At 44.2% G+C, this 14,382-nt stretch overlaps 1 protein-coding gene across 1 annotated transcript in view; it reads right to left on the reverse strand.

Moving 5' to 3' along the window:
* LOC137648041 (ero1-like protein) overlaps positions 1 to 14,382 on the reverse strand; it is a 453,186-nt gene that overhangs the window by 96,260 nt on the left and 342,544 nt on the right. Inside the window, exons 6-7 of the mRNA XM_068380983.1 lie at positions 12,345 to 12,437; positions 8,483 to 8,620 (exon numbers count right to left, since the gene is read on the reverse strand). Coding sequence (XP_068237084.1) covers positions 8,483 to 8,620; positions 12,345 to 12,437 — 231 coding nt within the window. The remainder of the gene's footprint in view (positions 1 to 8,482; positions 8,621 to 12,344; positions 12,438 to 14,382) is intronic.

Consider the following 14,382-nt stretch of genomic DNA (forward strand, 5'->3'; position numbering starts at 1 on the left):
GAGATTTCTTCTCGTTGATCTTGAATCCCAGGTGTTCTAGGTACTGGGTAACTTCGTCGCAAGACTTTGTACACTCTTCGGGCGATGGAGCCCAGACTAGCCAGTCGTCGAGGTAGGCCATCACCTGGACGTTTCTTAGGCGGAGCTGTTGTACTATGGCATCCGCCAGCTTTGTGAAGATCCGAGGGGCCACATTGAGGCCGAATGGCATGGCCCGGAAGGCGTAGCTTTTCCTTTGGAGTCGAAATCCTAGGTAGGAGGAAGCGTGATGGTTCATTGGAATGTGCCATTAGGCATCCGCCAGGTCTATAGAGACCGTGTAGGAACCTTGAGGCAGAAGGGTCCTTATTTGTTGAAGCGTCAGCATCTTGAATTTGTTGTTCTCTATGAACTTGTTGAGGGGGGATAAGTCCAGAATGACTCTGAGCTTGTCTGAGTCCTTCTTGGGAACGCAAAACAGTCTCCCTTCGAACCTGGTGGACTTTACCTTCCTTATCACCTTCTTGTTCAAGAGGTCTAGAACATATTCTTCCAGAATGGGGGTCGATTGTTGGAAGAACCGCTGGAAGATTGGGGGTGGTTGCACCCAACTCCAGCCTAGACCGTTCTTGATGATGCTGTGTGCCCAAGGATCGAAGGTCCAACGATCCTGGAATTGGCGGAGTCTTCCTCCCACCGGAAGCACTTCATTGCTTCTGGTGTCCCGAGGACTTGTTGCCTCGGCCGCTAGCTCCCTTTCCTCCTCTACCTCTGGAGGGACGACGAGAGGCGTCTCTGCTTGCACCCCTGGACGAGCCTCTACCTCTGGCATGAAAGGTAGTGGATGGCTGCTCAAAGGCAGGGGTGAAGACCGGTGACTGTGACAACACCGGTTGGGGGACAAATTGAAAGGTCTGTTGTGGTTGGGCAACCACTTGGGAGGTAGCGGGTCCCGGAAACTGACGTCTTTGTTGACGTTGCTGGGGTTTCGGCTTCTGAGGTTTCCTCTTAGGCTGAGGTCCATCGTCCTGAGAGGTTTTCCTTTTCCTGGACATGCCCCACTTGTGGAGAAGGTTCCTATTCTCCGTGGCGGCTCTGTCCGTTATTTCCTTGACAAGGTCAGAAGGAAACAGGTGCTTTCCCCAGATGTTGGAGGAAATCAGCCTCCGGGGTTCGTGTTTCACGGTGGCACCGACAAACACGAATTCACGACAGGCTCTACGAGCCTTTATGAAATGGTACAAGTCCTTCATTACCGTGAGTAAGTGGGATTTGGCCAGTACCATGTAGTGATCGGGTACTGCTGTGTCACAGGCCATAACTTCAAGTTGGACTTGATGAGAAAGAGACGCTGCAAGCCTCTCCTTCGTGTCTTGTTCCCCGCGAAGGAGGTGATCATTGAGCTTAGGGAGGTCTTCATTAAACTGACGTCCGGCGACGTCAGGATCGAGCCTACCCACAACGAAAGTATGTTGGACATCTTTCCATTGTCTAGTGTCAGGGGGTGTCACGATGGAGAAGGGTCTGCACTCCTCCAGTGCAGGGCAGGGTTTTCCTTCTTCCGCCGCTTTAAGGCATGCAGCCAAGGCCTTTTCCAAAAATGGAAGAATCGCAGTGTCGGGTGCGACATATGTAGGATGCTTCTTGCTCAAGGCAGGAAGCTTAGAGCAGGTAAAGCCCCTGCTCTTAAATGCGGAGGCTAGCATAGCCTGGGCCTTTGCGAGATCGAACACTATCTCTTCTTTAGGTTCGGTCTCCTCCTTCGAGGCAGGTTCGGAACGAAGCCGGACGTAACAGTCCGGGTAGGCCTCGAAGCTTGGGAAGAATTCCACATCTTCCAACGGGACCGTGCCGATTTTGTCACTAACAAAGATCCTGCCGGTCGCAATAACCATATGCTCTGCATACCTCCACGGGTTGGCATGAGAGCAAGCTGGGAGATCCTTGACCGAGATCTTCTTCGGTTCTCTGGATCCAATCATAGACCTGATGGACTCCTGGTTCTCCTTCAGTCTGTCGTCCATGACAGCTCTAATCAGTCGGATCAGTTCTTGGGTAGAAGAGGAAGGATCCGGGGTCGAGGAGGTAGACGGGATGGACACATCCGTCGGTGTAGGAGTAGGCGGAGGGATGGACGAGGGAGTAGCTCCAATCTCCGACTCGGTGTATTCCACCTTGTCTTCGTCCTCTTCGGCTCCTTGAGCCATAAGCGTCTTCTCCGTGTCTTCCGAGACGTCAGAGATCTGTTCATCCTCCTCGGAATCTAGGCGACACTCGTGCATGGACTGAGCCATGACCACATCAGGTTCCACCGTAATTTGGACAGTGGGGATTGCTTCCTTTGGGACCACTGAGTCAGGGGAGGCCTTAGGGAACAACAGGGACCTCAGTTCTTCGGTGGCCAGGTACGGTCCAGTAGCATTTCTCTGAAAACCACGCACCCACTTGCGCAGTTTCTCACGAGCAATGTCTCTAACCTCCGCTGAGGGAGGGTTATGGAAGGCCTCAACTAGGTAGGCCTGGCAGACCGTACATTCCAGTGGATTCCAGAACTTCCAATCCCCTTTCTTGTCTGAGCAAGGGGCGTGAGTCCTGCACGCCGTATGTCCGTAAAACTGGGAGCGTTTCACAGCACAGTATGCGAAATCGCACTTCATCTGCTCCTCCTGTGGAAGAAAGAGAAAATGAGTATGGGGGAGTCATAGGAATGGCTCTTAAATTAAGTTAATATTAATCATTAATTTTAACTTACAGAAGGTGTGATGCATAGAGAGTGAAACAGTAAAGGAGAACACGCTCCATGCATCTCGCCCGGCTGGTTACCATAGGCTTGGTCCTGGGATAATCCAAATGACCGAGATCATTGGATATAGTTTCCTAGGATTCCCATTATATTGGAACTCCATGGAAAGCCAAGGACAAGGTTGGGATCGAATTCATTCGGTTCCCAGATAAGAGCCAGAAGGTCTCATTAAGGGAAACTGCTTCTGGCAACCAGCCGTGCTAAGATGCACATAGCATGCTGGAAATAGAAGAATGCAAAGAGACAGCATGATCACTAATAGAGCAGTACTAGGTACTGATCTTAGAAGCAAAGCAGCTTATCTATTTGCCAGGTAGGGCTATCTTAGTCTTATGATAGCTACAGAGAGGGGGTGCAAGTATTCTTGACGCCTCCGGGGCATCCGGCAAGCCGCCGGCACGCCGGAGCTCGCTCCAGCATAGATTCTGGCACTAGAACAGACAATTTTCAAAGTCAGTTAGATACCAGGATGGCGGCCGCCGGCATAACGGCGGCACGCCGGCAGGGAGCGGCGGCTCCGGCAGCCGGAGGATGCCGGATTGGTGACTGGGGTAAGGATGGTACAGGTAGTATCGGGTTGCCGGCAGTATATGCCGGCACTCCGGAGATCGACCGGCAAGCGGACGATTAGATAGGAGTAGGAGAGCTGCCGGTAGTAGCCGGCGGCAGCCGGCAGTCCCTCGGTACACGGGGGGCTGGCGGCAAGGGTAGGGAAGTCACCAAGAGGGAGGCCGGTATTGCCGGCAGAAGAGGCGGCAAGAGACCGGCACCCGGATAGATAGAGAGACAGGGGGAGGGGGGGAAGGATGCAGGAAGTACCTTCAGGGTTCCAGACATCCCTCCCCCTCCCTGAGGGGGTGTACCCATGATAGAGACAGGCTCTATCATCCATAAGCGGGGGTCACTAGGGACCGGGAGCAGGTAGCCCAAGGGAGGACTAGGGAACACCCAAGAGGGGGGGGGGGGAGACTCCCCTATGCAGAGCTACACTAGGAACTAACCTTATAGGACACTATGAAGGTATATGTACCAGAGCGGACTGCACAAGGAAGCTCGGGTAGCCCTACTCTTCCACCCTAAGGAGGAGTTGTAGGACAGGGGACAGATGAGTATAAACTAACCTAAGCATAGGCTAGGCTATACAAGAGATAGGTGGGGAGGGAGAAGAGAGGGGTCTTCCCAGGAAGGGTTTCTGTACCAGAGCGGCCACAAAGGGAAGGGAGGACACTCCCTAACCTAAGATTAGGCTGATCGGCTAAAACGGTGCAAGAGTACAGTTTCAGCATGGAACAGAGAAACCTTCCTAACCCGACCTAGATCAGGGCTAAAAGTCCTGAACTAGGCAAGGAAGAAGACGTATCGCTATCGCAGGAAAGTCGTAGACTATCCTAGCCATAGAGGTAGGCTAGCCTAACCTCACTCTCAGACGCAATCCTAAAGGGGGTTCATTCCTTTAGGGAGGACTGAGAGGCGATATAATACTCTATTAGACAATAAATCCCTTTACTCAGAAAAGGGATCAAGGCTAATTAGAGGGAATGCCAAGGCAGGGGATGAAGGAAGCATATAGGGGTCCTAAGGTTAGGTTAGGCTAGTAAGAATCACTGACTAGCCTATCCCCTATATGGTCCCTGAAGGCGAAAACATTTGCATCACTAGTCAAAAGTATTGTAAAATAATAATGCCACTATCTTCATAACTTAGTCTAGGATCACTGATAAATCATGCATGAACACTTGTATATAGGCTCCTGGCCTGGGGGCTATAGAAGCCGACTGGTATGAGGTCAATCGATGACCGATAAAAAGCGTCTAAACACGATATAAAAGTTCCTAGCTATGAAGACTAAATAAACTAATGTATTCGATTAGTATATAAGGCCGGAAGCGTTGTTGTGGCTAACTAAATAGAACATGCAAAACAACAACGACGCCATAAAATGGCGGGTCCGGTAGAGGCACAGCTCTGCCACAAAACATCAATTATTTCATGAAATAATATTTACTTTACGGCCAGAGCTTAATTAAACAATACTGGAACCTTGTACTCAACTTTCCAGAAGAAGGCGAGGCTGAAGGTAACGACATAGCGAAGATGCAAAGCGATAAAGTTCACACAAGGGAAAATCCGTCTCAGTAGGGCAGCTACTAAACAAAGGATAAAGACGCGCGTGACGTCATTAGAGCAATGGCGTCCGTTTGTTTACGTCTCGAGTATCAGTAGTAGCCACGAGTGAGATTAGCTGTGGAACGGCTCCCAGCTATTCTCAGCCCTTACACACCGAAGCGTTAACTCTGTTCGGGGTGGAGATAGCTATGTGGCACGACCACACATGCGTGTCCCCTGTTGTATTACGATGTCTTAAAGGGAAACCTTTGAGATACTCGCTCCAGAAGTTAGAATTCTGTGATAACCTGTGGTTAAATTCTCTGGGAATATCTTAGTAGTCTTATACCCAAGGAAGCTACCAAACAGGAACCTTCCATCAGGACGCCATGGCTTGAGCCCAAAAATATATATATATATATATCTATATATATATATATATATATATATATATATATATATATATATATATATATATATATATATATATATATATATATATATATAAGGGAAATATTACTCATAAAGTTAAGACAGCCAGCTGATGTGAGGTCAGGAGAGAATTTTACATTGAGTTCATAAAAGTATGTAATTAACTATTTTATAAGTTTTGTCCATTTTTTAAATGATATAGAGAGACAAATGAAGTTAGTTGTTTTCATAAAGGTAAAAAGTTAGTGTACAGTGAGACAGGAAAAGAGGAGTGAAATGGTACTGTTGTGTTAAAATGCTGATATTGCATAAATCTTGACATAACAAGCGCCCAGAGGCAAGAGGAATGACTTACTCAACACGAATGCATGCACTGCTTAGATAACTCCCTGGCCTGCACGGAACTGGCAATATGATGTCACCAGGACACCAAGCAGAAAGTGAATGACGTCAACAATACGCTTGTAGAAAGGGACTAATAAAACAAAGGAAATCATCAATGACATGAGGAAAGCTTGCCACACCTTAGATTGCCCTACAAAAGTTCTTGCATGGAAGCAAGAGCACCCTTCCTTACCAACACGCCCAGTGAAAAGATCTAAAGGGACCTCAGCCAGTCCCCCCAATCTTGGGGGCAAGGCCCCACATCTAAGTGCCGATGTGACAGGCTCTTATTAACTTCAAGAAATGCGGTACAGTTGGCCACCAGCAGCAGAAGGAGAGAAGTTAATAGTTGGAGAATTCCCACTTTTGCCCTTAGACCTGGGTGGTGGATGAATACCTTAACTATGGCACGAGACGAGGTAGGAGGAATTTATTAAATGTGTCCATGGGAGGACACCTGTCCAAGACCAAGCTACTTTCCTGCCTGATCAGGAGACTCATGGATTTCTCAACCCATTGCGAATTGTGAAGTAGCAGTCCACGTTTACAGCCCTCCACTCTTCAAGAGAAATAATTTGTTCTCAGTTTTGTGTACTAATCTAACTCTGTAATTTTAATTGTAAATGTTAATTGTTAACACAAAAGTTTATTCAGTAAAGAAACGAAATAGAACAGCATTTTACCATCACCCCTAACTCTTGAGGGACTTGGAATTATTCTCAGTACTGTATTTAAACAAGAGGTTAATCACTCCATGAAAGAATATTATTAATGTATTGATGCTCAAAAATCTGCCCCAAGGAGCTTCACACTGATAAAAAGTTGTCAAAATTATGAGGTTGGAGTAATGTTGAAAAGTAGAAATAAAATAGAGTGAGAAATTTGAATTCAAACTGAAAAAAGATTATTCCCAAGTTTGAGAGCCCTCTTGCCCTTCACAAAGTTTCAACAAGAAAATGAAATTCCATGCTGAAACCGAGTGACTCCGTCAAGGTATTCTCTTATTACGAGTGAGATTGCTCTGGAGTATGCTCAAAACCTCAAAGGCATATAATGTGAGAACTCACTTTGAGACCCCGGGTCAGAAATAAAGAGCTAGTCGTAAGAGTCTAGAGTGATGAAAGGTGGAAAAATCGATGGTGCATCATGGACCTTCTCATATGTCATGTGGAGAGCATCAATCGGAGCATGCTCAATGACCGAAGACAAAGAGGTAGCAAGGGGATCAGCCACTAACGTAGCATCTCCTACCTCACTATAGTCGGCAGAAGAATCTATGTCTTTAGTATAAACCTGGAGAATTACATGGCCGCCGTCATTTGTTGGTTAAGCCTGGTGGCACACCCGACAACATAGGCTCAGTCAGGAGGATTTCTGGAGTCAAAAGCAGAAGATCTAGACTTCTTTTCCTCTAACAATCGAAGGATAACAATCCCCTTTAGATTTCTTTTTCTCCCATCCGGGAAATTTTTCCCATTGGGAGGATGACCTCTCGCTACAAAAAGCACAGGTAGACTCTAAGATGCACCAATATCCCTTATACTTTGGACACAAAGTACAGTATGAGGATAAACTTTCATACCGGGACAGGTCCTCATCACATACACTTGCTTTGTATTCATTCTGAAAGACAAGAGAAAACAATTGACATAAAAGCAAGGAAAACTTCAAAGGCCAACACCCGACGTCTGAACATCAGCATGGTCGTAGATAGAGTGGGTTACTGCTTCAAGAAAAAGTGTCGACCTGTCACATGGGCGAGTAGGGCATACTGTATTGGTTGTATGATCCTGGATGATTCTTCATCACCCATACTAGCTTGCGTGCCAGAGTACACCCATTTTAAATGACGAAGATTTGTTTTCGCGTAGGAACAATCCTAATTTTAGACCCTGAAAGGGCTTTCCTGTAAGAATCGTTCTACAACTAGGTGGAAAATGGAGCAAGATATAGGTGAAGAGTTATGATGACAAAGTTGAAAACTAAGAGACAAAGGCTGAAAAGCAATACAGATGGAGATGAAAGGATGCTGTAAACAACTTTTAGCATCACCTTCACTGTATTACAAAATGGACACAGTAGGTGGTACCCCAACACAGAGGATAAGCTGTGAGTCTACAAAGGCAGAGGTGCAAAGGTGACATATGTGTCTAATGTAAAAGACGGTAACACATGGGATGCTCAGGGCCACAAAACAAATGCAGTAAAGAATTTTTTATGCATAACTTGTACAGGTGAGAACAAGGAAAATAAAGGAGGATTATCAGGTTGTGGTGGAAACACAACAAATACACAGAGAGTGAAGGAAACGTTAAGGAAAAACGCGTATTAGTTGTTTTAAAGAAGTGCTACTAAAATATTAGTAAATATGAGTAAGTGTCTCCCAATAATTAACATGAAAGAATGGTTTGTAAAAAATCAGAACTACTGTGGACACTACAAATGGTTCCTTGCCCCTTCCCCTGGGTTTCAGCTGCCTTGCAATCCTCCTGATACTTTAAATATAGTTGCTTTGTTATCTTCCTGAGTAGATTGGATGCTGACTAAAACTTTATCTTGTTCGATTTTTTACCTTGTCTAAAATCTTCTTTCAGCAAGTAATTTGTTTCAGGATAAAAAGAGTTGAATAAAACATTTGGTGATAAAAGAAAAACTTGACTTGCATAAAATGATGGTTGAAATATGGAAGCAAGGATATCTAAAGATGCATCTCCATTCAAAATATAAAATTCACTAGGAAAAATACAACATAAACATGAAAATAATTCAGTAACTCACCTAAGAGATAAACAAAATAGAGATTTTTGAGACGCAAAGGACCCTCGCCTCCAGTTAGCTCAGGATCAAAGCGACGCTGAAATTCTTCTATATTATGACCCCACACACCTTCACTGGAATCAACAAAACCATCTTTATCTGAAAGAAACAAAACCATCATTAATGATAAAGGTACATGCTGTCTTCATCAAAAGAGGAAACAAAAATGTTCTAATACATCAAAACTTATTCATTTTCCTAGAAACAATATATTGCAAACATAATACTGTACTTGATTTGTCCAATATTCATATAATAAATACATAAATACATACATATATATATATATATATATATATATATATATATATATATATATATATATATATATATATATATATATATATATATATATATATATACACACAGACACGCACGCACACAGATTCATCCCTTACTACTCCCTCCCCCTTTCCTAACTTCAACCAGCTTGCTCGGCAATTTGTGGGAGAGTATGGTTTCCGAGTGTAGCTCTTGGGGTGACCCGCTCTCACAGGGTATGACTACTCCCTCTTCCCCTTAAGTTTGACTGGAAAGAAATTACCTGCCTGAGTCAGGAAGAGATCGAGTTTATTCTCCTCTTGACTTTCTCTATGTTGACGAAGTCTATTGACCTGTGGACAAGCTTAATGGTCTGTTAGAGAAACTTCCTATGTGCCCTTACAGGCCAAAGCAACAATTGATCAGGGTCATCAGTTAGAGTAGAGGCTCTCTATATGGGAGGGCCTAATTCTAGGATCCACAACAGGGAGTCCTAGTCTTGGCAACAGATTCAAGGAAAGGGTCGAGTGTTGCAAGACCTTCCCCCCATGGCTTGGGTATATTCAGAGAGACCACGTCCTTCGCTGGCACTCGTTGTGGAGGTCAGGGTGAGAAGGAAAAATAAAACCTTGCTAAGAGTCAGGTCCTGATTTGAGGGCTGACTATAGGTATGAAGCACTCCTTCACGGAAGCGTGGTCCAAGAACTATGCTCCGAGGAGGCGGTCTAACTTCTGATTGGGGACCAGTAAGTTCAACACTGAATAACAACACTATTCCGTTGCTGCAAGGTTGACTGCGTTCAGAAAAGTAACCAAGACTCAAAGCTCAATGGTATTCTATCATGGTTGAGAGCGAGCAGGGTCATTCCTCCCTGAGGTAGCGAGCTATGCTGTCCTGGGGAGAGAGATATATAGTGGCCAGAAGCCTCTGCAACAACCTCCACCTTAGTGGAAAACCCCTTCGCCTGATGGAAGGTGAACGGTGATCTATAAGGGTATCCAGCCATCCTTTTCATAATTACTTGCAAAACTCCTACCTGAGGGAGGAGATGTTGCACACCCTCCAGGAGAACAGTCGTATGGGCACGAGCGATCGTAGTGAATCTCTAACTGAGGTTGTATGGGCCGCTCAAGAAAGGAGAAAACCATTTTCTTAATACCTCTGCAAGCATGGAATACAAGGTCTAGGTGCTATTGTACTTGCTACCACCGCAGAGCTATGAAGATTCTCGACCACTCTGTTGATGCCCTTCTAGAACGGGTCTCCCTCTAAAAATGGTACCTGATTACCCTGTACTGGTTAACTGTACTCTAGCGCTTCTGGACATGAGACGTCCTGGATTAATACCTCATCTGTGACTTCCGACAAGGTCACGACTTAGATGGCTAACTGAGGAAGAAACAGGTCCATCGAAGCCCACTATCTGAGTCCACCTGATCGGGATGACTGCTAGAAAAGTTTCCTTACCCACACTAAACTGTGTTTAAGGGACCAAATGGGTTTTCTCAGGTACAACTAAATCTTATATCGAATAAATGGAAAGGAGTTGTTGCCACCCGCATCTGGTGTTCCAGGCAGTAACATATCCTAAAACTGACCAGAAACAACATTGTTCGACTTTGCTGACCGAATGAGAAGCAGTGTTTTCAACGTGGTATGGTTGTTGTCTGTGTGTGTTCTATGCCGAGTTAAAAATACCCTTGTCTGACTTTTGTACCATAATTGTGCTTCCAGAGGAGGCACGACGGTATGACAAAAGGGAGTTATTGGAAGAGATTAAGAGCCAGCAACGCTGTACTCCAATCCAGGGAAACGTATGACAGTGCAGATATGTGTCGTGACAGGTGAGTCTCCCCCTTTTCTTTTGATGCATCCCCCAAGCATCGAAGGTGGAGAGGTATTATTATTATTGCTATGACTTTCGCCGGGGCCAAATAACTCAAAAGTTCAGCTGCCTCAGCAGGCACACTGTAAGAAGTCTCCCTTGAGGAAGTGACATTCAACTTATCCCTGACGAGGATTGCCACTTTGGTAATAACCCCCCATCTACCTGTCCCTACTGTTTTGCTCCCTGTGCGTCACACACCGGAGAGCGCGCTGGCAAGGTAGCGCTCATCTATGGCACGCACCAAGTCTATACTTGGCATGCAGGTGGGCTTGTGACATGCACGTAGCATGCGCGAAGGCCATACTTGGCATGCAGGTGAGCTTGTCACCTGCAAGGTAGCACTCACCTGAGGCTAACTTTCACCTGTGAAGACGTGAGGTATAACCCCTACATGTAGGAGAGCTAGATGCATGGGCGCATTGCGCTAGGAAGCGCACTACCGTGGTAGCGGTCACGTGTGGAGCGCGTGAAGGCAAAGCTTGGAGAGTAACGTATGGCAAACTCACCAAGATAACATGGCATGCAGTTGGAAGAGCACGCAGGCCCCCGTCGTGCAAAAGATCTTATCCAGCCACCTGGCTAGGTGGTTAGGAGTGCAACAGTGCACAACACCAGGATCTGTCTCACCGATGTAGAGCATCCTTGAGAAAACAATCCTGGTCATCCTTTCTCACGTAGAATTATCGAAGAGAAGCCTTTATCTCTCCTACGTGCGCCATGATGGGAAGAAGGCTGCGTTGTGCCTATGCGCTGGTGTGTGGGCAGAACAGCAACTTATTCCATGATTAAGAGTTGGGTTTGTGCTTCCACTCGCTGAAGCGGCATGGCCAAAACACACTCAAAAAGAGTATCACGTCCCAACAACTTTGGAAAAGACTTTCTTTTTGGTTTGTTTCACCATCCTAACCAGGCCAACTAATTTGTCCTCCGGAGGACATTGAACAAGGAGTCAGCGGAGGGTGGACGAGATGCCGGAGTAAAAAGTTCTTCAAACTCGAGGACGACCCTGAGGGTAAACAATCCCTTTTAGACTTCTTCCGTTGCCTACCGTACTGCTCCCACTGGGAGCATGCCCTTTCAGACTTCTTCCGTCGCCTACTGTACCGCTCCCACTGGGAGGATGGTCCCTCTTGACACTATCTGCGGGAAGATGCCTGAGCGAAAGAGTGTTGTCTGTACCCAGGACAAATGAAATGAGGTTCGTCTCCAACCCAGGCATAAAGGTGCCGCAATAAAGAACTTTGATGCCAGGGCAAACCCGCATCTTCGTAGTCCTTAGTAAGACCCGGCACACCTGAAAAATAAAAATGAATACAAAGTGAGTTTACAGACAGTTCATTTAAATACTGTAGGATTTTACAGGAGAGATAGAGCACGTCTGCGCTCCACAGAGCCATAAACAAAAGTGGATAAATAGATTACCCAAGTGTGTGAGCGTAGAGGTTGGTCTACCCCCACTAACTAATGGTGGGTTCTTTACCTCATGTAAAAAGTTTATAGCTAGTTTCCCGATATGCAGGAACAACATGTCCATAGTAAAGAGAAAATGGTTTGCTTTTGTGTAGGAACAATTATAACTTCAAAAATTTTTCAAGAAAAATCTTCAAGAATATGCCAGAAAAACAAGAAATTTTAACCTATTAGTCCTGAATGGCAAGAAATTATATACTCACCAGACAATAAATACTGTGCACTGAGATGAATATTAATACTGGTATGAAGTCCAGATACAGCTCTATAAAAAGTCCGTTTTTCCAGGCACATATCTGTAAGTGATGAAAATAAAAAAAAATCCTTTATGAAGATATAATACAGTATTAAAAAACTTTAACAATTTAAACTTGTAACATTCATAGATTCACAAGACACAGAAACTTGTTCTTAAATGGACTGAAAATAAAAGTAAGAAAATCAAAATAATTGGGATAGATATGAAAACAAATAAAAGGAATAGCTGTTAAGTAAAAGAGAATAAGCAAGGTAGCTAAGGACAGAGGGATGCAACAACGAGCCTTTAGTACTACTTACAGTGTGCCATACTCATGGCACATTATGTGGCACCCTAGAGTAAAAAAAAAATCAATTAGTTCAAAACTAATAATTCAGTTGTATGTCAAAATATTTAACTAAATCTACAGATACGTAAATAAAGACAAAGAGTCTTCCAGCTTTTGTTGACTGTGATAGGTCCCTATATTAATTTAAATGACTATGCCTTTACATTACTGCGAGACCACATGCATGACTGAGGTAAAAGAATGAAATATAATGGCATGAAAAATAAACTTCTGCAGATTAAAGTAACACACAAATGGTGAACCTTTAGGAGCCAACACTACCCTGGTTACATCACAGGAGATATAGTATATGCTCAATGATACCCAACAGCCACACTTGGAAGCACCATACAGGTATGTGATAACCAATACAGGGGAATGTTCAGTGTATGAGGTGTTGAAATACTATGTACTGAACGACAAAATGACTCACACTCTGTTAGGAGAAAAATTATCTTGGATGACGCTTGTCTCATACTATCCCTGATGCAGTCTTCCCAATCTGTATAATTCTTCCTTGTTAGTCTTCTTTAATGAGCTGTTAACCAGTGCTTTTAATGCATGGGGATTTGTGACAGTAGAGATTATTTCCTTCTCTGAAATCACTGATACCACTATGCATTAAAAATCCAGGCAACTTTCCTAGTAAATAGGTGGTTGGGGCACCTTTAAAATCTGTAGGAAAAGCTTGTTCCCAAACCCCACATATTTCGTCCTGCCCTACCACATCATCCTTGAACAAAGAGTCAAGCAATAATCTACAATCTCCCATTTGCAAGTGGACTTCACAAAACTCTAGGCAATGGTAGCCATATAATTGGCATCTTCATGTTTCAATTAATACTACAGGTCTAGTACTGAAAAGCAGGAATTCTGTGCAAGAAAGTTCACATTAACCTATTAGGCATCATCCGCATATTATTACGTTTACCGCAATTTACTCATTAACGCCTCCATGTGACATTACATTTATGACTTTAAATGCACGTGTCGAGGGGGCCTTCCGTAAAAATATGTTTTCTTGTGTAGAAAGAGTAGAAATATCATTTGGCAATGCTCTTAGCACACGTAAGTTGTAAATAGAGAAAAAATGCTGCCTTGGTAACCTTTCTTAGTAGGGCACTTGACATTAGAAGACTTACATTTTTACAGTACACTTAAAGCATTATTTGCAATAATTCAACCTTTCTTTTACAATGAATTCATTAAAGAGATTTATTTCTTCAGGAGAAATCGAATTACTGTACTAAAAGAAGACACAGATATTGGATAACCCATTTGGATGAGGAGAGCTGTAGTTCTGAATCCTAAAATGATAAAGATAGTGAGAGAGAGAGAGAGAGAGAGAGAGAGAGAGGAGAGAGAGAGAGAGAGAGAGAGAGAGAGAGAGAGAGAGAGAGAGAGAGAGAGAGAATCTTATTAGCTTTCAAAGCATTCACGAATAAACAAATGTTTGGATAAAATCCATACTTAATCTGCAACAATTAAAATTACACGATCAATTGATTGTTTTGAGTACAACTACATTGAGGAATTCTTTACCAGAAGTACACAACAAGATCACCCTTATGAACACATGGTTAATAATAATTACCACACTACATAAGGCATTCCTAAATAAAATCAGCTTTCCAGACTAAAAATTGTAATACAT

Source organism: Palaemon carinicauda, chromosome 10 (genome assembly GCF_036898095.1).
Source record: "Palaemon carinicauda isolate YSFRI2023 chromosome 10, ASM3689809v2, whole genome shotgun sequence".
Lineage (NCBI taxonomy): Eukaryota > Metazoa > Arthropoda > Malacostraca > Decapoda > Palaemonidae > Palaemon > Palaemon carinicauda.